The sequence below is a fragment of the Physcomitrium patens genome, chromosome 20 (assembly GCF_059467195.1).
Source record: "Physcomitrium patens ecotype Gransden chromosome 20, ASM5946719v1, whole genome shotgun sequence".
Taxonomy (NCBI): domain Eukaryota; kingdom Viridiplantae; phylum Streptophyta; class Bryopsida; order Funariales; family Funariaceae; genus Physcomitrium; species Physcomitrium patens.
Window position 1 is genome coordinate 13,003,066 of NC_143429.1, and position 18,667 is coordinate 13,021,732.

Genomic DNA, 18,667 nt, shown 5'->3' on the forward strand with positions numbered 1-18,667 from the left:
TTTTAAAATTTTCAAGCATTGCAATAGAGGCAAATGAGGTTGTACACAACAATATTAGAAATTATAAATCATTGAGATGAATTGGTAAGCAATACAGCTATGTCATAAGAAAAAGATAATTAGTTGAAGATTGATCAGAAATTAGAAAACTGACCTTTAATCACTTGTAATAAAAGAAAGAAGATATGAGTCAAAGAGACGTTTAGGTCAACATTTAAGCAATCACAAGCAACGACATCTCTTCCTTCCTCCTTTTAAGATCATACCACCTTGATTTCAATTCCAATCCAGTGACTCTTTTCCATGCTTTTTTCTAAAATTAGAGTCTTGAAAATAGTCTTTATACGTAGGGTAATTACCACAAAAAGAAACTTACATATGTATTAGCAAAACGTTAATTCATAATGGTTCCGCACAACATAAATAAAAAAGAACCCTCTACCCTAATTATGGCCAACCTCTCTTCGTTTAGCAGCGGACCCACTGGGTTCACCGAATACCTCGTCATTCCTCAACTACCAATGCACAGAAGCCGCAATAAGCTAGAAATCCACATTGTACCCAATTGTTAACAATCAATGTGATCGTCACGAGGGAATGTTTCATTATCACTCAATCAGTGCACAAAATAACAAACATGACAGGAGTCGAAAGTACTCCAAGTTACAAGTAACAGTTGAAATCTGCAGCTGTGATAAAAGTTGTTATCACACATATGCAATACAATTGAGACATGACAAGTTGGCATCAGAAGACACTGCTTCATGTAGGGGAATGCCACTGTTTCAACCCCATACCCTAGACCTGTAGTTTCGGTACATCAAATAATTTACCCACAAATGCATAGAAAACGTGTGACTTCGACCAGTCTGCAGTGAAGAAGGGCAGTCAAATAAAAGGCACAGCAATGCAGACAAAATCCAGAATAATAAGAATTTCACTGTCAGAGATCTCGACTTTTCTGGACTTTCAGAAGGGTAGAAACTAAAACAATCACCTCGATGTATCTTTCGTACACTCAGTAAATCAACACGTGCAATCCGATTGTTTTCATACTCTACCTCGAAAATCGAAATGATAAGAACTATGTCTCGATGAAAGGAGCATGACTCAGGCACTTAAAAACTGTGGAACATCACCAATATCACAAATCCACTGCACGGATGTATGATTTCATGAGCAGTATATTCGTGTAATTAGGGACCAACAACATTATCTGATTTTCTAAGATGAACTCTCCTTGTAAGTTTTGACAGACGCTACAATGCGTGCGGATCTGCTTCATGTGCAGAAAATTTCAAGCTGATAAGACACAGAACCACAGAGCAAAAACCACTAAAACCATGCAGCTGTGTTCGATGCATGATATGGGGGGAGGAAAGGTATGGACAAAGTCGCACACTTGGAAATCTAATACGATTTAGAAGAAACACACTCGAGAGATAATAATGCCAAACTCAAGTTCAAAGATTACCTCAAGTAGTGTAGTGTTGGTTGTGTGATACATCAAAGCATTAAGAATTGTCCACGTGAACGACCACTGTTTGACTGACAGTTCGAGTAGTTGGCAGGTCTTAAGTTGCACCTGGTTATGTTCATTCTTCTCTAGCTCCTCAAATTGGATTCACTCGTAAGCTAACAGCTGTAGACTCTGCATCTCGGATCCACTATGTTACAATTCTCCAAGAGAGGGAGATGGAGCGTTCCGTGGAAGTCTCTGGAAACCATCACGAAACTCTAAAACATGTATTTGTGTTTACGAAATTGGTAGCCGAAAACCCTACAGGTGAACCTGTTCTGTAGATGAACCTTAAACCCTCTACCAACTCCATGCACAGCGCTCACTGCAAACCCCCATAGCTGAAGGAGCGGACAGGGTCTGGCTCACGTCTGCAATTTCCGGGCAACAGGTACTTGTAGGCCTCTATATTTTCTAACAAATACTTTGGCAAGTGTACTCCAGAAAATGAACGCGCAATTGAGCCCATCTTGCTAATGAGCTCCTGGAATGTATATTCCTCCGGAAGCATATCAAAAAGGTCACTCCCCTTACATATAAGGTTCTGAATCCGCTTAGGATCCAGGAAAGAAGCATATCTCACACGGTCAGCATGCGAGTAAGCTTGCATTTTGAAGACAAAGTCTCGGATATGTCGGAAGCAGAAACTGCAGTGCCAGCCCGCATCTGCCAGGAGATAGTCCGTCTTCCGAATGTGCTCATACTTCGTGGAATTCTTATAAAAAATTTCCACATTTGATCGCCAGGAGTTATTATCAACCAGAAACTCAAATGAGTAGAGATAGTTTCGTAGCTGGAGGTGCATGATAGGAGGGTACCCGTCGCAGTTTTGGAGAAGATTAATTGTGTGAGCAGAGGGGATCTCGTCGACGTCAGCGGTGATGAGAAGGTCGCCGTCCTCTATGCCTGCGAGGATTAGGGCGCCAATCATAGCGTCTCTTTGATAGCACTCATTGATGAAGGGATCTTCGTTGGGTATGAAAGGGCGGCTGGGGAGGAAGAAGTGGAGGAGCTGGCTGTGGATGAACTTGAATCGGGTCTCCTTATGCTGTTTGAAGATGAGGGATTTTCGCTGGCCCGTGAAAGTTGCGTTAGATTCTAAGACGAGAAACTTGGTTACTATGGGCATGAGCTCCTGCAATTATAAACCAATTCTTAGATCGTCAATCGAATTAGAAGCCAACCGCATTTCGTAAAATGTAAAACTAATGTGAGATTGTGCTGCAACTTTTGGGTCTGGAAGAAAAATTTAGAGCTTTGACGTACTCGCATTCTAATTTCAAGCAAGTCAACCTCGTTGCTGAAAATGACGGCATCGAACACGCGGAGTGGTGTCTCCCGCGGAGTCCAGCCATGGATCTTACATAGTTCGGGTGTGGAGAGGCCTTCCGCGTAATAGTGGGGAATAACCTGCAGAGGGATTACTCAAATCTTTCAGAAAACTAACCAACATATGAATCATCCTTGATGCACACGTAAGATTATAGCCACGGGTTCTGAAGCGTTATCATTTCCATCCTACCTGAAGCAAATCACCCAAGCGTACTGGCAGAGACTAGCTGCTCTGGGTCGACATCGAAGCTGGAATAAGTTAAAGAATGAAATGACAAGTGAAGGTGGGCGAAGTGTACATGGAAGGGCTTCGGAGGAGTATCCCAAAGTGGTCGCAAAAAATAGGAAATCTTGTGGTACTGAACGTAAATGACGGGCACCAATGACGCGCAAATGCAAAGAATTAAGAACGAAAGCTTCAACCGTGGAGCTGGGAGCTTCGCACGGGACGTCTTTGTAGTGCCCCTCCAAAGATTCATAGCTACTGCCATAACCTTGTGAAATGTGCATCATGTGAAAAGATCCTCAAGCCCAACCATGTGACTGCACTGCAGACTAAGAAATCCCTGGGCGGTGCGATGAAGGCAGGATCTGTACCATCCAAAGGAACTGAAACGCATTGAAAGAGATGGATCAAGCTGCCAGTCGGTGGTATTGAAAATCATACACGAGTAAGCACGCACGATGCCTCGCTGTGAATCTACGGCAATCACAACATGTACAATCGGTAAGCCCAAACCCTAGCAGGTAAATGTTTAACACGGACAAGGTGATTCAGAAAAAGAAGACTGCTCAAAAATTTCCCCCAGGAGCTAAAGAACGAGAAGTGGTGTACATACCAATTTTAACCTAGCCTTGAGGGATCCAAACTTTTCTAACGACAAATCGGAGCTTTGTTATGGTGAATCGAAAGATGCACAAAGGTTGCAGGTGGGGAACCAGTAACAAGGAAAGTCATGAGTAAGGGTTCACGCGTAAAAGAGGGGAGGGACGAAGATAGTGGACCTTCCAAAGATTTAGGGCTAAATGTCCTTGATCAGGATTTCCGTAGCTGATTTACCTCTAGCAACAGATCTACCGAGAGAGATGCCCACATTCCAGAATAAAATTTCAAACGCGGAATCCAATTTTAGAACAATTTCTGTCTTTTGTATTATCGAAGGCAATATCTGAGATGAGGCAGAAGCGGATACGTTAACTTAAGAAATACAGCTGATGCCAGGATGTTCACGTCAAATTTTCTCTCTGGGTACTTTTAATCAGAATATAAAAAAGAAAACAAATTAAAAATATAAACCCTGGATAGCTTCAGTGAACAGAAACACATCTAGTGTCAGAGAGAGGTTGTGGACGAGTGAAAAAAACATTGAACGTTACGGCCCTCAGAAATCGTAAAAGCCAGGACGACGCAAACTGTAGTTGTTACTTTCCAACAGTGCATAATCGGCCAGGGTCTAAGGTTTAGATCATATTCCATGGTCTAATAACCAGAGGAAGTTGGACAGCATGAAGAAGCAATCGAGTAATCTCTTGGAGCGAGGTGCATTCATTACTTATAGCTGCAAAGAACATTCAAACCTGAAAGTTCAACATAAACTTATGACGATGTGATGATATAACAATTTCCCATAATCAAGCAACTCCTTTACTGCGATAGGATGGTTAGCTACATATATAGCCAATGAGTATGTTACAATGGTTCCCAAGTCTGCACCTGTCTACAAGTTTGGCTACAGCTGATTTTCACAACCTCAACATACCTCTAACAATTACAGATTATGATTTCTACAGTAGAACTTTTTGGTTTCACCTCACCCGAATTCCAGTAATGCTAAATTTCACATCTACCACTCCAGCTCACCTACACTTTTAAAATCTCTACTACTGCTACATCTGTACCAACCGAAAATTATACGTTAATACATGGAGCTTTCCGACAGTGCAAAATTGAATCACATTCCCCTGGCATATAATTTACAAATACTAAGTATAGAACATGTCTCATAATCTCATGACGTACATTTGAAAATTGGTCTTCAACCAACTCAAATATTCACATTCCTTCGAGATATCACATCCTCCCAACCTTTCTGTAAACTTTGCACATGTATTCTTGTGAAGCGAGGTTTAAGCTGCATACAAACCACAGGCCTTGTCATAAAGATGTTAATTATTCTCAAAAACTGAATTACAGATCGAACAATATTACTAGCTTGAAAAAAAAGTCTCGGATGAAAAAAAAAGTATAACTTTCCATTCCGGAAGGCCAGACGCAATTCAAGAAAAGATCAGGTGCAGTATACACACGAAGACTCAAAACTTCCTCCTTGCACCCAGGTGCCGACTTGAATTCTGGATCCGGCCACTTCTCGAGTTCTGTTTGGGAATTTATTATTCCATGTCCTGTGGAGCATATTGGGATGTAAGAATTAAACTAAAAGGTTTATAAGAGAAGGAAATAGATTTGTTTGAAATAATATCAACTATAATACAGGGTATCGTATTGAGTTGTCACCTTTTTGCCACTTCTTTGCAGCGCCCTTAATGCCCCATTCCTCTCCAAGTGTTAAATGACAATGCTGCTTAATGGAATCAAGAAGTGTGAGGAGCTCATCAACATTTGACATGAATGTTTTGCCAGTGAAGCCCATCTCCTTTATCTTACCGATCGTTTCTGCCCGGATTCCAAAGCCATCAAGAAAAAAATCCAGATCTGCAAGATCACCTGTATCCGACACCTGCGGACATCGTCATAGCTGGTTTTAGAGGAATTCAAACGATGAAAAAATGCAAAAAAGAATACTGTGCAGCATGACAGCTGGAATATCTTAGTTAAAAAATAGCCACTACCCTACAGCAAGTAATATAAGAAAGTGTATTATTAGAATAAAATATTCTGAACTTTATATGTTGTGCAAAAATCCAAATATCCTTTCTCTTATCCAAAGAGCCCTAAACCTTCCTCAAGTTGCTCTAATGGGGGCAAAGGCCTTACCGTTGACTTGATTGCCGAGTGGTTTACATAGTTCACAGGTAATCCAGCTTGAAAAGCCATGTTTCTCAGAGCTTGCTCCACGGCGAGTTTTTCCTCCGTGTGCTTCGGATCGAGCATTGGGTCTCCCTGCTGAGCATCTTTCCGGCGTTGGTGTGAGGTTCGAGATGCCTTAAAGCTTCGGTTCTGACGATTCTTCCGCTCAACTTGAGATTTAGCTAGATAACTCAGCCGAAGCTCTTCCCGAGCCTCTGCCGGACATGCTGGGCACCCCGACACTTTCTCAGGATGTCCAAGCAAGTGCGATCTGATGCGCATGGCATTCCCTTGGAATACTTTACCACAGTGTGTGCACTTCACATGCCATGCCATGCCATGCTTTGCAGGCTCCTTCACTACCAGCACATGCCCCCACTCTCCTCCTTTCACCCTCACCATGGCTTACGACAAATCCTGCCCGAATGTGCAATTTAGAGGGCGTAATTCAGTGCTCGAGTTGCAGGAATACGTGAAACAAAAATTTGAGTCGGACAAACAGCAGAGAACAGGGTGAAATTAGAAAAACACAATTCTGGTGCGGACACTTCTATGACTCGAGAATTGGGTAATTGTAAATTTAGATCATTTGTCAATTGGGGATATTAATATAATGACTTTAGAATGAAAAAAGGACGAGAAACAGTCGCTAGGTTTACTTGAACGTGATATGGAAAAGGTTGCATCTTCCAGTAACTAACCTGGCTGTAAACTGAATATTGATAGGGTTAGTCCGTCTGGTTGCGCTGTTTTTCCCTCCCTGATCATAATTGAGCCTTATAGGTCTCAAAATACGATGAACCAAATCATCAAAAGGAGCACCTATGCGCCAGGACGATATCACCGCAGTGGCTCTAAAAATTGATCAAGAACAGAGGTACCCAATTTTAGAGCGAGCAGTACAGTTCCACCTGATATCAACCAAGAAGATTGAAGCACATGTAAGATGCGAGGCGAATTTTTATGACACGATCGCCTCCTCCATCTAAGAAACTTCTGCCACACTCCCTTCGAAAATCCACAAACCGAGCCCATGAAAAGAGCCTCACATCAACCATATCCAAATAATACACTACAAAACAGTAGTGAAATTAATTCACCAACGACCGTCCGAAGATAGAAAATCATGGGCGATCACCTAAAGGAGAAGCACAGGGGGGAGGGAGTTCAAAACCCAAAACAGATCCCCCTCTCCAAAAAACTTCGACCTCTCCCACTCACGCTCATAGACTCAATACATGATCTCAGTCACCAGAACCTCCGATTCCCCAACCAAAACTCAAATTCAGCGCAACAAAAAAAGAAAAAAAGAAAAACCATTTCGATTGCGATCAGTCCTCCAGACTTCCCACCACACATGCCAGAGGAATTCTACTTAACAACTCAAAAAAGAGAAATACAAATTACAAATCAAGACGTAATTGCAATAAAATTTGGCTAGGGGAAAAGGTTGCAGATGGGTCCTCACCAGCGGCATAAGAAGAAATCGCGTTCGGTGCTGGAGCAGTTGAGGAGGGTGGCGGTGCCGTCCCTGCGGGAAGAAATCCGAACGGTGTCATTCAGGAATGGATGATGGATTGCGGAGTGCATGGCATGGGGTGTAGTAGTAGCTCCAACTTGGGCTTCGCTTCAACGCAACAAGAGTCCCCCCCCCGCCCCACCCCACCTCCCTCCTCCTCGAGGTCTTGCATGTCATGCCTCCGTCTTAACGGTGGTTGCCTGTGTGAAAAGGGAGTCTCAGAGAACTAGAATTTCCCACTTCCCGCTGCAGTTTACTGGTTTTAGAACCGCAGTCGAATGCGGCTTAAAAGTCCTTTTACTACACACGAATTCATTTTTCAGAACTTTAGAAACAAAAACTACCTTTTTCTGTACAATTTGCAACTTATTATTCTTCTTCTTATTCTTCTTCCCTCATGCATAAGAACAGTGCTCTGTGAATTCTCCAGTTTCTTCTTCGACCATCCAGTTCACCGGTGCCCTTACGTTTGAGTTTTGAGAACATGGGGCTTAAAGGATAACGCTCTAGGCAAAAACGTTTGTGTTGAGATAACCAACTAATTTCACAACAGGCTGTCGTTCTTTGTACCTCTGATGTTTAACTAATGCACCATGTCTTCTGTGGTGGTTGTAACAGGAGTTGCATATTCAGAGCTAAGACTACTGCTCACACTTGACTCGTGAGTTTGAGTATGACTGGCTCCAACGAGTTCTTCATTGAAATAAACGCTCTAAACGACCCCTACTCTATCCATGATTTGGTTTGGATACTCTGCGTCCACACAAAAATCTTCAATGGCTTAGCGTGACCTTCTGAGGGATAAACAAGAGTTCCTGCACGGATTTCCCTACATTATGCAGTATCCAATGTTGGAGGGAGATTATTCGGAGGGAACGAGTATCAGTATGTTCGTGATGAAAATCATAAACAGTTTGGTGCTGGGAACCTACTTTAAAGAACTGAATTGAATGGCTCGGAATAGACGAAAAGAATATTGGTTTTGTAAGCTCGAATGATGTGACAAGTCTTAGTATTAATAAGAACAACAATGTGTTTCAAATTGAACCTTCAAACCTTTAGGTAGAAGGTTGAATCAAATAAACTGCAAACCAAAATCTGGTAGCATCTCAAGCTCTCAAGCTCATACTTAGAGCACCTATATACAATAAGTAACACTGGCGAGCAATTCATTAGCCGAAACAAAGAGTCACTTAACATTCTGAATCTTAATACCGAATTGGACCAAGTAAGCTGCCATCTGCAAACTGCACAAGCAAAAATAAAAATAAACAACAACAACAACAACAACAACAACAACAAGATGTCAGTCACAAAACCATATTTTCTCAACTGGACTAAGCATAAACTTGGAACTTAGTCCAAGATTAAAGATAGGCGCATCAACTTCACCTAAATGCAATGCTCAATGGCCTGCCAATTCAATGTAACGTCTATCGTGCAAGCGGGTTAGAAAGAAAGAAAGAAACCATATGATATTTACGAACTACCGTCAATTTCGAACGGAAAGCGTCATCAACAAAACAATAAGTCTATGTTATCAGTGGTAGAACCCCAACAGTTACCTGGCGAACAATAGGATTTGTAGACGTATCAAACTCGGCAGTTGGGCCTTCCCAAACCACTTTCCCTTCGTGTAAGAACAATATTCTGCAAACACCAAACCGTAAGTTACCACAAAAGCGTCTAATTCTTCCCATAAACACAATTAACAAATACCGTCTTCATCAAAGTTAAAGTACCATAACTGAAAGGAAATGTTGGTCTTTCATCAAATCATGCGAAAGGAACTTGATCCATTCATTAGAAAGAACAGTGTGCTCCGAAGGGACTGAAACTGTACCTATCAACAGCTCGACGAATGGTGCTATGTTGATGAGTTACAACGACGTAAGAGGATATGGTTCCAGGCTTTCCTTGAGCATCATTACCATTTATGTGAACTGATCGAATCAAGTCCTCAACAACTGTCGAAGCAATTGGGTCCAGTCCTGCCGTAGGCTCGTCATACATAACCAACTGCAGTCAACCAATTCCCTTCACAGTCGTGAAAAACTTTCTTAATAAATCTCACAAGCCTCACAACAATTAAGAACCAAGCAGACGTCCATCATTAGCATCTACGCTCAACTCGTGTGTCCGAATGCAAGTAATAAGCATACGAACCAAGAAAAATTAAAGCCTATAAATGGATATTCTCCATACCTCTTCCTCCGTGCATCCTGGCTTGCCGTCAGAGATAATGGCACGGGCTAGAGCTACCCTCTTCTTCATACCTCCTGATAACTCAGATGGTAGTCGCTCTTCGACACCCTAGCACAGAAGAAGTGTAGAATCAGCGCCACACAAAAAATAGTGGCTGGACCGAAGTACGCCTAACTGACTCTTGGAAAACTTTGCTTCTAGCCCCCAATCCTTAGAATCAAAATAAGTTTCGTGTATTCATACCTTCAAACCAACAGCTGCTAAGCTTTCTCGAACTAGTTCAGCTATTCTCTCATTAGACAACTTGGAATGTTCATATCTGCACAGAAGTCGATGCAAGGACAGGGACTAGTCGGCAAAGATATTGATAAGAAAACCACGTTTATAAAAAAGCAGGGAAGAAGCTACTGCACTACAAGATTCACCCATTGCCAAGGGTATCCAATTCTGCTCTGAAGTCAAAGTGTAGCCCCATATTCTTTTATATAAAATCTCATGAAGCCAATACATGGTGCTTCGGGAGCGGATACGTACAGCATAAATCCAACATTTTCTCGGACGGTTAACGAATCAAATAATGCTGCACTCTGAAATACCTGCATAGGATATTAAAATTGAAGAAATGAGACAAGCACACAGCACTTTAAGCTAAAAATTGTAACATATATGTTTACTCTTTTTCCAAAAGATCCCGAGGACGCAGCTCTCTTCGCAGGCCGCGGGTCCAATCAAATTCTTACATATTATTAAGCAAAGTAGAAACAATGGCAGATCAATGCGCTTGGTCAGGCGTGATATAATCTTGCCAGGTTACCAAACAGAACCAAATCAAGGAGTTTGTGTCCTCACCAAACCAATTCGAAGGCCAAACGAATCTTCATCCATACTTGCCAGACCAACTCTTTTCCTTCCGCGTATATATACCTCTCCCTAAAAGCAAAGAAACGAAACACTATTACTACTGTCACTTGCATTTAGAAAAGTCAGAATAAATACTACGTGCTCCCAACGACCAAATAAACAGAGAAATAAGTTAGAAAAACAAGTAACATTCATTGACATTGAGAAAGAAAATCGCCAATACATCAGAACTTCTGAGCTAAGCATAAAATTCGAAACCCGCTTTGTATAGCTTGAGCATATCATTAGACTGTTCACCTTATCTGGAGCAAGCAGTCCAGCAATGATGCGAAGGATAGTAGATTTGCCTGTGCCAGAAGGGCCAATAATGCCCACTGCTTCTCCATGTCGTATCTGAAAGCCACGAAAAATTAGAGTGGGAACAACCGAATGATTAGCCAGTGACATTGACTGAGTTGTGCATACTGAAACTACTGCGAGTTTAAAAGAATTAGGGCTAGTATTCCGTGTGTATCAACATCTAGACTAAAATACCATTGCACAAGACACTTACTCACAGTTACATAGAAGGAATCAACTTACCTTAAAGCTAGCACCTTGCAAAATATGCTTCTCGCCGAAAGATTTGTAAACATTACGACATTCAATTAAAACCTCCGCATCTTCATCCGCAGCACGTTTGGTTCTTGGTATTGCCGCATCACCAACATTTACAGACGAATGATGCTGGCTCTACAATTCATATGTAAACGTGTTAATTTAAGGCATTCTCTTGCTACTGCATCATTAGTCTCTAACTACAAATACAGACTGTGGTTAAGTACTCGCACCAGCATCTGCGACTCGGAATCATGCAGTTTCAAAAAAATCATACATCTTAAATTATGAGAAAATGTGCATGTACAACTGATCTAAATATAAAAGAGTTTCACAATGGGGAAAATAAATGTGCACCTGAATCTCTTTCCACCTACCGGGCTCCATGTTGCCGCCTGTAGTGCGTGTAGCCGTTTCTGCAACCACCCTAGTCTCCCAAGAAATTCTAGTAAGCTGAGCTGAGAATTTGTACATATTAGAAGGCAGTGAGTCAGAGAAAGATAGTTTAATGTGAAAACCGGTATAAGTTTCTGCTTTACACTAATCTTCCATACCACTGCATGAATTCTACCAATTGCTTAAGCGTCTAGTAAACTGACCTTTCCATCTCACATCTTACGGCAAACTGTCCAAACCCGGACCGCCGTCGTACAGAACTGGAAATTGTTCCAACAGTCGTGGCGACACCAACAGGTGCGTGTGCCACCGCCATCATTGTGCCAAACGCAGAGCAATAGTCTGCAACTCGCACGTTCTGGAATATATTAAGTCAGTTCAAGGGCTCGCACAAAAGTTCAGCTATAGACAACTTGATGAAGGAAATAACACGAACTCGGGTATTTGACAATTTAGTGGCGTTCTGAGCAGCTACCGAATGAAGGGAATTCAGGAACCTGTTAACAGTTTCTCCTCATTCTTGCAATGAAATATAGTCTAGCGCAGAGCTCCACAGTTCTCCGAAAATGGCTCCAAAATTGTGTAAGAAAAGCTACACCCTCAGACTTCCGTGACTCGAAATACGTATTATTCAAAAAAATCTGCCGGACGAGAGCAGAAAATATCAAACTTTACGTCCACTACAACAAACCCTATCCGTGTGGACCAAGGTCATGAAGCGATCCCAGTAGCTAAAGGGTGAAATAAGCTCGTTCGCTCAGAGTTAGAGATGCTCTACCCTAAAACATCTATGTTTCAACACGTCTGCCGTAGCCGAAATCAACAGCCCTCTTTCGGAAACCATTGGTTTTAAAATTCTAGGACAAAAACTAATAATTTTTTTCCACTTCTTTTTTTCATTTTTCTTTCATTCTTTCTTTCCGTAAGACATGATCCAGGGAATTCCATCGACCAATTCAGATGCCCCTGTTCATGCGTAACAAAAATTCCTCGCAATAAAAAATAAAAAATAAAACACACACACACAAAAAAAACACAAAATAAATAAATAAATAATAAAAAACAGAAACAAGAGGTGGGGGAACAATACCAAGTCCACCAAGAATCGCCTACGACTTCAATTGCACACCAGCAAAAAAGCTTCTGTCCGAAATATTTTTCCTTCCCCGCCACTCCTGCATCTCACAAAATCCTCAATTCCTTCAAAACAAGAAAACAATAATAATAATAATAATAATAATAATAATAATCAGCAATCAGATGGCGTCCCTTGTGGAAACTTAAAAAAAAGACTGGGCACAATTCAGATCCCTGAAACACCACAACAACACCAACACATTGAACACACACACACACACACAAAGAGAGAGACTACACGTTGGAACCCAAGACTGGTCAGTCTCTCCTGGTTGTGCTTATCCGACGCTCACCTCTCCCTCACTCCGTGCGGAAGATTGGCGAAGAAGAAGAATCAATCAGAACCCCCCCAAAACAAAACAAAACAATACAATGCTCCTCCTCCTCCTCCTCCTCGCACTTACTCCTCGCATTCATTCAATCAACTCACTCCATCGTCATCCTCCTCGTGCTCCTCCTCCTCTGCTAGCCCAAATGGATGACCCCGGATCGGTTGACGGAGAAGACGACATGCTCCGGGTGGAATCCGTCGCCGAGGTGGATGGCTCCAGCCTTGTGAACCCCACGACGGATCTGGTTGTAATTCACCCACTTCCTCGTCTCCTGCGTCGCGACGGTTCCGCTCGTAACTTGTCTCGACTGCGTGGCCGCACGAGGCGGGTTTTCAAATGGGTGGACGTCACGTGTCGAGATCGCATTCGCTGGGTTTCCTTCTTTTAGAGTGTGCGAAGGGAGTTCTAGAATGCCATGTCAGCATATTGCTCGTTTTTTAAAAAACAAATATCAACACAAAAAATTACATATATATATATATATATATATATATATATATATAAAATGAAAATTGTACTCAGTATTAAAAGTTTAAAAAACAATTTGGCTTCCATGATTTTGAATTCTTTAAAAACATTTTGAAAAGTTTTATTCAATTAATAATATTCATTAAAATTAGATTGATTCAATATTATGAATTTTATTATAACAATAATTTACGAAGATTATCAGTTAAACAATCAATTTGGTTAGTTTTTAGAAGTTTTAAAAGTTCTAGAAATAACATATGTTTAATGACTCAATGTTTTAAAATAGTTATAATTTTTACACATATTTAGACAGATCCATAAGATTAAACAAGAATGTTGAAAAAATACTATTTGGATTATATTAAAAATATATTACTCTTTTATTTTTAAACTAAAAAATAAAAAAACTACGAAAAGAAACATACAAAGAAACACTTATTATTTTGGTGAAAGAATGCATATGATTCTTTAAAAATAAAACACAATGTTCAATGGTTCAATCAAAAATAATTGGGAATTAAATACTACTTACTATATATTTTTGTAGAATTTTACAATAAAATTATATTTTTTGTTAGATAATTTTACTGTGTAAATTGTTGAAGTGGAAATTTTGACTAGAGAGCAACCTAATTACATTTTTTTTTATTCAAATGTTAAGTCAAGAATTTTATGTATAAAATTCATTGATAAAAAAATGTTATTGAAAATCTTATAACTAAAAAATAATTAATATTCAACTACTTCAAAAAAAAGAATAAGATAAATAACTTTATATTTAGATGAAATTTTTGTAAATGATTATAATTGGTTGATGTAGCATTCTTTCAACCATTTTAGTAAAATAATTCAAATAAGAACCATACATACAAAATAGTAATAATAATAATAAATCCATTAATTAAAATTTGATGTTTTTACATATTAATTCTTATTTTTTATTTATTTTTATTATGTATATTACATGCACCAATAATTGTATACTTCTCAATGCAAAGAGTAGACCCTGTTCATTTAAATTATTGTTAATTTGTGACATAAAAAATATTTAGATGAAATTTATTATTTAGATGAAATTTATTATTGTAAAACATGACTTCACCTTCCACAACCAAGTACTTGACATTTCACATTTTATTTTTATATTTTTATATACCAAACATTATCATTAAAAATATAATTATTTTATTTGGACGAAAAGCATAAGTTCTATAGATGTGGTAATGTATATGTGTTTTGTATAAAATACAGTTTTAAAATATACATGCAAAGTATTTAAGATGATTTAATTTTTTTTGTTTAAGAAAAATTTACAATGTTCTCATATGCTTGAATTTTTTACAAATTTTGTACTTGTATTGTTGTTTACATCAGGGACTTGTGTCTAAACACATGTATACAAAAATATCTAGAGTTGTAATTAAAGTCGGCATTAGAAAAAGTTAAATTGATTGGAATTTGGTTATAAAACCTACTTCAATTTATATAAAATCCCTAAGCTAAAGCTTCAAATTTTGAACTTTAAATTTCATAATATATTTTTAAAATGCAGTTCAAAGTTTTTTCTTATTAAAATTGGCAATTGAGACAGATATTGTATAGCTTCATTGCTTCTAATTTATTTGTCGTAATATGTGTTGTCTTCTTTTAGAATGCACCAAGTACTTGGTTGTAGAAGGTGAAGTCATGTTTTACAAATATCCAAGAAACCAAATTGTGAGAAAAAGCCCAAAAACCGCATTGATATCACTTAGCCTCCAACTTGAAAGTTGATGCAAATGTTCCAATAGCAATTTCTCCTTCTCCAACTGTTAACTTCAACTCAAAATTACTATATAGCTTAATATTGATGTCTTCTATGACTATGCCAAATTTCACCTTGATCTGGCTAGTAGATCTCCAGATATCACAAAAATCCTACCCAACTCCAAATTGCCAACTTCTAATACCTTCTTGTACCAAAATCCAAATATCTCCCCATTGCATTGTTAGATTAACACAAAATTTTATACATTCTTAACACACCTAATCAACCAAGTACTTTCAAAGTTTGAACCATAGATGTAACACCAATTGCACAAACTAATCAAGAGTGCTAGCCCTAATTGTATTGTATGAATCCCAAATCACCAATACAAACCCTAACTTTGCACAACAATTGCAAAGTTATTCCAAACCCTTTGAAAATAAGTTTTACACCTTTCGAATAAGCTTGAAGCTAACTCACTAACTCTAAATTCCGATCTTCAAATGTCTCTTTGTTTTGTCTTAGGCGGTCATTTTAATGGCTAGAGGTCTGATTTTAACCTTGTTCCACAAATGGTCGACCCTTGAGTATCAATCTAACCTATCCTAGGGGTTTTTTAGTCCAACCCTACCCTCAACTTAATCCTAGTATCAATCATACTAATTATTTACCTCTTTTAACCTAATCTTACTAATTTATGTCCTTTCTAAGGCAATAATAGAATTTCTATAGCCTAAAAGGTAAAATTACTAACCAGCTTTCAATCTACTAGCTATTAAGACAAGAAAATAAATTAAGATGTTTTTTTATAAAATCAATGTTTAAATATCTTTAATTATTATTGAACCAAGATGATTAAATATTAATTAGAAATTTATTTTTTATTATATTTTCACCATGTAGTCGTGTTACAACACAACAACATTAATGTGAAGACATTCTATAAAAATACTACATCAATATGAACATTTTGTTTATTATATCAATTAATTGTTTTGAAGTTTGCAAGATTTATGATACATGACGTAACAGAAGTGCAACTAACTATTATTTTTACACATTCTTATGTATGTAATTTTTGGTATTTATTATTTTTTGATATATATAAAAATATATTTATTTATTCTACTTGTTAGGAATTTTAGTTCTGTAGTATTTCAAATTGAAAGTAATATATGAAATTATTAAATTGAACTAGGCATTTACTAAATCGACCCACCCATCATCATTTATTGAAGATCCAACCATTTTTTTTCATTAGTTTTTGACCAATCCATATCCAACATTGAAGATTTTTTTTTGGTGATAGTTAGAATGAATGGATAAATTTAGTAAATGCTTGGGTTAATTTGACAATTTTCTAAATTTATCTAAATAATCATCTATAAAAAAATAAAATTAAAAAAATGATATATAACTTCAAATTAGATGCGATGCCGATTTTAAAATTATCTAAATCAAAATTTCTTGTATCTTGCAATGTAATGAATGAGAATATCATATTACAAAAAAAACCTTCCATCATTTATGGACATAAACAAATTTGTTAATCCGACAATTCCAGGCAGAACTGAACGGGCTCGAACAGAGCACATTCCAAACAGAATCTGTCATCGTGCACCCTTCGTTAGCCCGGGAGCGATGGCGGAAGGAAGCGTATTCCCTGCGCAGCCAAGCCGAGAACGAGGGCTGCGGGAATGAGGGCGCAGCGACGGCGAGGGAGCGAGGGAGTACCAGTCCGAGGCAGAGGCAGCAGAGCAAGAGAGATACCACAGTGAAGAGTGGCACACTGTGCAAGCAGCAGCAGCAGCAGCTCTAGTCTAGAGGGTAATAGCTGCTGCGATGGCGGAGCCTGTGCCCAGAGTGGGAGTTGGGGTGTTGATTTGCAAAGGATCCCGCGTGTTGATTGGCAGACGGCGCTCCTCCATCGGCGATGGCACTTACGCGCTGCCGGGAGGTCATCTCGATTTTGGTAATTCTGCTTTTCTCGTCGTGTACCCACCTCGTTGCCTTTTCTGTGGTTTGTGGGTTCGGTGTTGGGTGATGGTTTGACGCATTGGCAACTTTTGATAGTTTTGTCTTGGAGATTGTGTTCATCTTTCGGAAGAATCTGTGGGAAGTGTTTCTATTTTTGTGCTTTTGGGATTCTTGGAGTGGCACTCTTTGCAGCTGGGAATGTGCTCGAAGGTTGTCGTTGTGCGGAGAGGAGGTCGCTGGCGGAATCGGACCTGCAGATTCTTGTGTCTGGGTCGTGAGCGGCTGTTGGAACTGTTGCCCTCTCTAGGCTGTGGTGTCTGTGATATGGTGGTGTGTGACTTTGAAAAAGAAGATTGTTGAGTCTACTTTTCAAGTGGCAGTCTATGGTGTTTGTCATTGTAGTTTATCATTAAAATTTATCCTCTTGGTTCGTATTTGGTCAATTGTAGGGCATTGTGTTAAGTTGATGAGTTGCTGTTCTGAAATTCTTTTTGAGGGTTCTCTTCTTTGGAAGTGTTCATATGCAGCTATGTTTGGCCTATCTTGTGCTTGACAGTTCGTTTTACTAGGCCTACTCTGCTATTGTTGTCAGCAATTGTTCTCCTGCAATAATGTTGAAATGATACTGTGTGTGGGTCTTATTGTCAACATAGGCACAACCCATAAATACTTTTTAGATTTACACATGTTTTGCTCACTCTTTTTTTGAAATGATGATGCACCCTTTACTGTAAGGCACTTCTTACGAACATCCTCATGCTATCATGAATTCGTTTCCTGAACCAATTTGACAAAACGCATTGAAGTCGTCCCGCTGGTTGTAATTGAAGCATCTATGGTTTCATTGAGAGCCTCTACTAAACGCGCTGATGAATGTGGCAGGGGAAACCTGGGAAGAGTGTGCCGCAAGGGAAGTAATGGAAGAAACGGGGCTGTCCATCGTCAATGTCAAGTTTGCGCATGTGGTGAACACAGTGATGCGGGATGAGAAAAGGCCGAGTCACTATATCACAATATTCATGCGTGGCGAGCTAAGTGATCCCAATGCTCTGCCAGAGAACCTAGAACCAGAAAAATGCGACGGGTGGGAATGGGTGGAGTGGCCCAACGTTCCACTGCCTGTGTTTCGTCCTTTACAATCTCTTGTCGAGAGCGGCTATAAACTTTCATAGCGGGAGGCATTTGATTAAGCTAGTGCTTTTCTTGCTTGATTTTGTTTTTCCCATATAGAAATCTCATCCCGCTATTTGGTATGTTGCATTAGTTTTTTTGATAGCACCAGTTACCGTTGCTCACTGAATTGGTCTCTATTATGGACGCACATTAAACGACCGGCAATTCTAAAGTTGAACTGTGTTTTGAGATATCAAGCAATCAATGACTCGCAGCTTTCGTTTGATTGAGTGATGTGAAGTGTTTTCTTTCTTGTTTGTAGTCCATGAGCGGGTAGGAAAACTCTGCTGGTTTTGAGAATTTTGTCAATTCTGCCTATGTAGAGCAGCAAATCTGTCAAAATTACGCCCTTCGCAACCTCCAGACATCCCTC

The 18,667-nt window shown here is 39.4% G+C and overlaps 4 protein-coding genes across 9 annotated transcripts; 1 reads left to right on the plus strand and 3 right to left on the minus strand.

Annotated features, from left to right (window-relative positions):
* Nucleotides 1-1,446: 1,446 nt before the first annotated feature.
* LOC112273237 (uncharacterized) lies at nt 1,447-3,823 on the minus strand. Its single transcript, XM_024501729.3, has 4 exons — nt 3,691-3,823; nt 3,151-3,551; nt 2,786-2,929; nt 1,447-2,654 (listed from the first exon to the last, which is right to left on the minus strand). Exons 2-4 carry the CDS (start codon nt 3,340-3,342, stop codon nt 1,842-1,844), a joined length of 1,149 nt encoding a protein of 382 aa, XP_024357497.1. The 5' UTR covers nt 3,343-3,551; nt 3,691-3,823; the 3' UTR covers nt 1,447-1,841.
* A 650-nt stretch (nt 3,824-4,473) lies between these two features.
* On the minus strand, nt 4,474-7,545 carry LOC112273240 (uncharacterized). 3 transcript variants are annotated; one of them, XR_012216186.2, is made up of 7 exons: nt 7,348-7,508; nt 6,581-6,790; nt 5,847-6,296; nt 5,367-5,589; nt 5,159-5,254; nt 4,872-4,983; nt 4,474-4,744 (listed from the first exon to the last, which is right to left on the minus strand). XR_012216186.2 is itself a non-coding variant. In XM_024501736.3 (6 exons), exons 3-6 carry the CDS (start codon nt 6,279-6,281, stop codon nt 4,979-4,981), a joined length of 759 nt encoding a protein of 252 aa, XP_024357504.1. In that variant the 5' UTR covers nt 6,282-6,296; nt 6,581-6,790; nt 7,348-7,545; the 3' UTR covers nt 4,474-4,978. The 3 variants fall into 3 exon arrangements, 2 of the variants coding, with proteins under 2 accessions (XP_024357504.1, XP_090101531.1); XM_024501736.3 differs by having other exon boundaries at nt 4,474-4,983; nt 7,348-7,545; XM_090245405.1 differs by having other exon boundaries at nt 4,474-4,983; nt 6,581-6,733; nt 7,348-7,488.
* An 829-nt stretch (nt 7,546-8,374) lies between these two features.
* Nucleotides 8,375-12,956, minus strand: LOC112273238 (protein TRIGALACTOSYLDIACYLGLYCEROL 3, chloroplastic). Of its 4 annotated transcripts, none has more exons than XM_090245404.1 (14): nt 12,888-12,956; nt 12,548-12,632; nt 11,955-12,098; nt 11,661-11,799; nt 11,419-11,488; nt 11,047-11,196; nt 10,762-10,857; nt 10,453-10,533; nt 10,138-10,199; nt 9,847-9,922; nt 9,604-9,711; nt 9,242-9,417; nt 8,964-9,048; nt 8,375-8,645 (listed from the first exon to the last, which is right to left on the minus strand). In XM_090245404.1, exons 4-14 carry the CDS (start codon nt 11,774-11,776, stop codon nt 8,607-8,609), a joined length of 1,059 nt encoding a protein of 352 aa, XP_090101530.1. In that variant the 5' UTR covers nt 11,777-11,799; nt 11,955-12,098; nt 12,548-12,632; nt 12,888-12,956; the 3' UTR covers nt 8,375-8,606. The 4 variants fall into 4 exon arrangements, with proteins under 4 accessions (XP_090101530.1, XP_024357500.1, XP_024357503.1 ...); XM_024501732.3 differs by having other exon boundaries at nt 11,661-11,815; XM_024501735.3 differs by lacking the exon at nt 11,955-12,098.
* Nucleotides 12,957-16,813: 3,857 nt separating this feature from the next.
* Nucleotides 16,814-18,520, plus strand: LOC112273241 (nudix hydrolase 1). Its single transcript, XM_024501737.3, has 2 exons — nt 16,814-17,116; nt 18,004-18,520. Exons 1-2 carry the CDS (start codon nt 16,987-16,989, stop codon nt 18,291-18,293), a joined length of 420 nt encoding a protein of 139 aa, XP_024357505.1. The 5' UTR covers nt 16,814-16,986; the 3' UTR covers nt 18,294-18,520.
* Nucleotides 18,521-18,667: the final 147 nt, after the last annotated feature.

What these genes read in the sequence shown, in the direction of transcription:
- LOC112273238 (XM_024501735.3), bottom strand. Translation starts at nt 11,776, where the DNA reads ATGATGGCGGTGGCACACGCACCTGTTGGTGTCGCCACGACTGTTGGA. An exon ending in CAGGATGCACGGAGGAAGAG is followed by an intron (nt 9,418 to 9,603) that starts GTATGGAGAATA and finishes GGTTGACTGCAG; the next exon opens with TTGGTTATGTATGACGAGCC. An exon ending in ATTCGTCGAGCTGTTGATAG is followed by an intron (nt 9,049 to 9,241) that starts GTACAGTTTCAG and finishes TGGTGTTTGCAG; the next exon opens with AATATTGTTCTTACACGAAG.
- LOC112273237 (XM_024501729.3), bottom strand. Translation starts at nt 3,342, where the DNA reads ATGGCAGTAGCTATGAATCTTTGGAGGGGCACTACAAAGACGTCCCGT. An exon ending in CTCCTCCGAAGCCCTTCCAT is followed by an intron (nt 2,930 to 3,150) that starts GTACACTTCGCC and finishes ATCCCTCTGCAG; the next exon opens with GTTATTCCCCACTATTACGC. An exon ending in TGCTTGAAATTAGAATGCGA is followed by an intron (nt 2,655 to 2,785) that starts GTACGTCAAAGC and finishes TTATAATTGCAG; the next exon opens with GAGCTCATGCCCATAGTAAC.
- LOC112273240 (XM_024501736.3), bottom strand. Translation starts at nt 6,281, where the DNA reads ATGGTGAGGGTGAAAGGAGGAGAGTGGGGGCATGTGCTGGTAGTGAAG. An exon ending in ACTCGGCAATCAAGTCAACG is followed by an intron (nt 5,590 to 5,846) that starts GTAAGGCCTTTG and finishes CGATGTCCGCAG; the next exon opens with GTGTCGGATACAGGTGATCT. An exon ending in TGCAAAGAAGTGGCAAAAAG is followed by an intron (nt 5,255 to 5,366) that starts GTGACAACTCAA and finishes TATGCTCCACAG; the next exon opens with GACATGGAATAATAAATTCC.
- LOC112273241 (XM_024501737.3), top strand. Translation starts at nt 16,987, where the DNA reads ATGGCGGAGCCTGTGCCCAGAGTGGGAGTTGGGGTGTTGATTTGCAAA. An exon ending in GGGAGGTCATCTCGATTTTG is followed by an intron (nt 17,117 to 18,003) that starts GTAATTCTGCTT and finishes TGAATGTGGCAG; the next exon opens with GGGAAACCTGGGAAGAGTGT.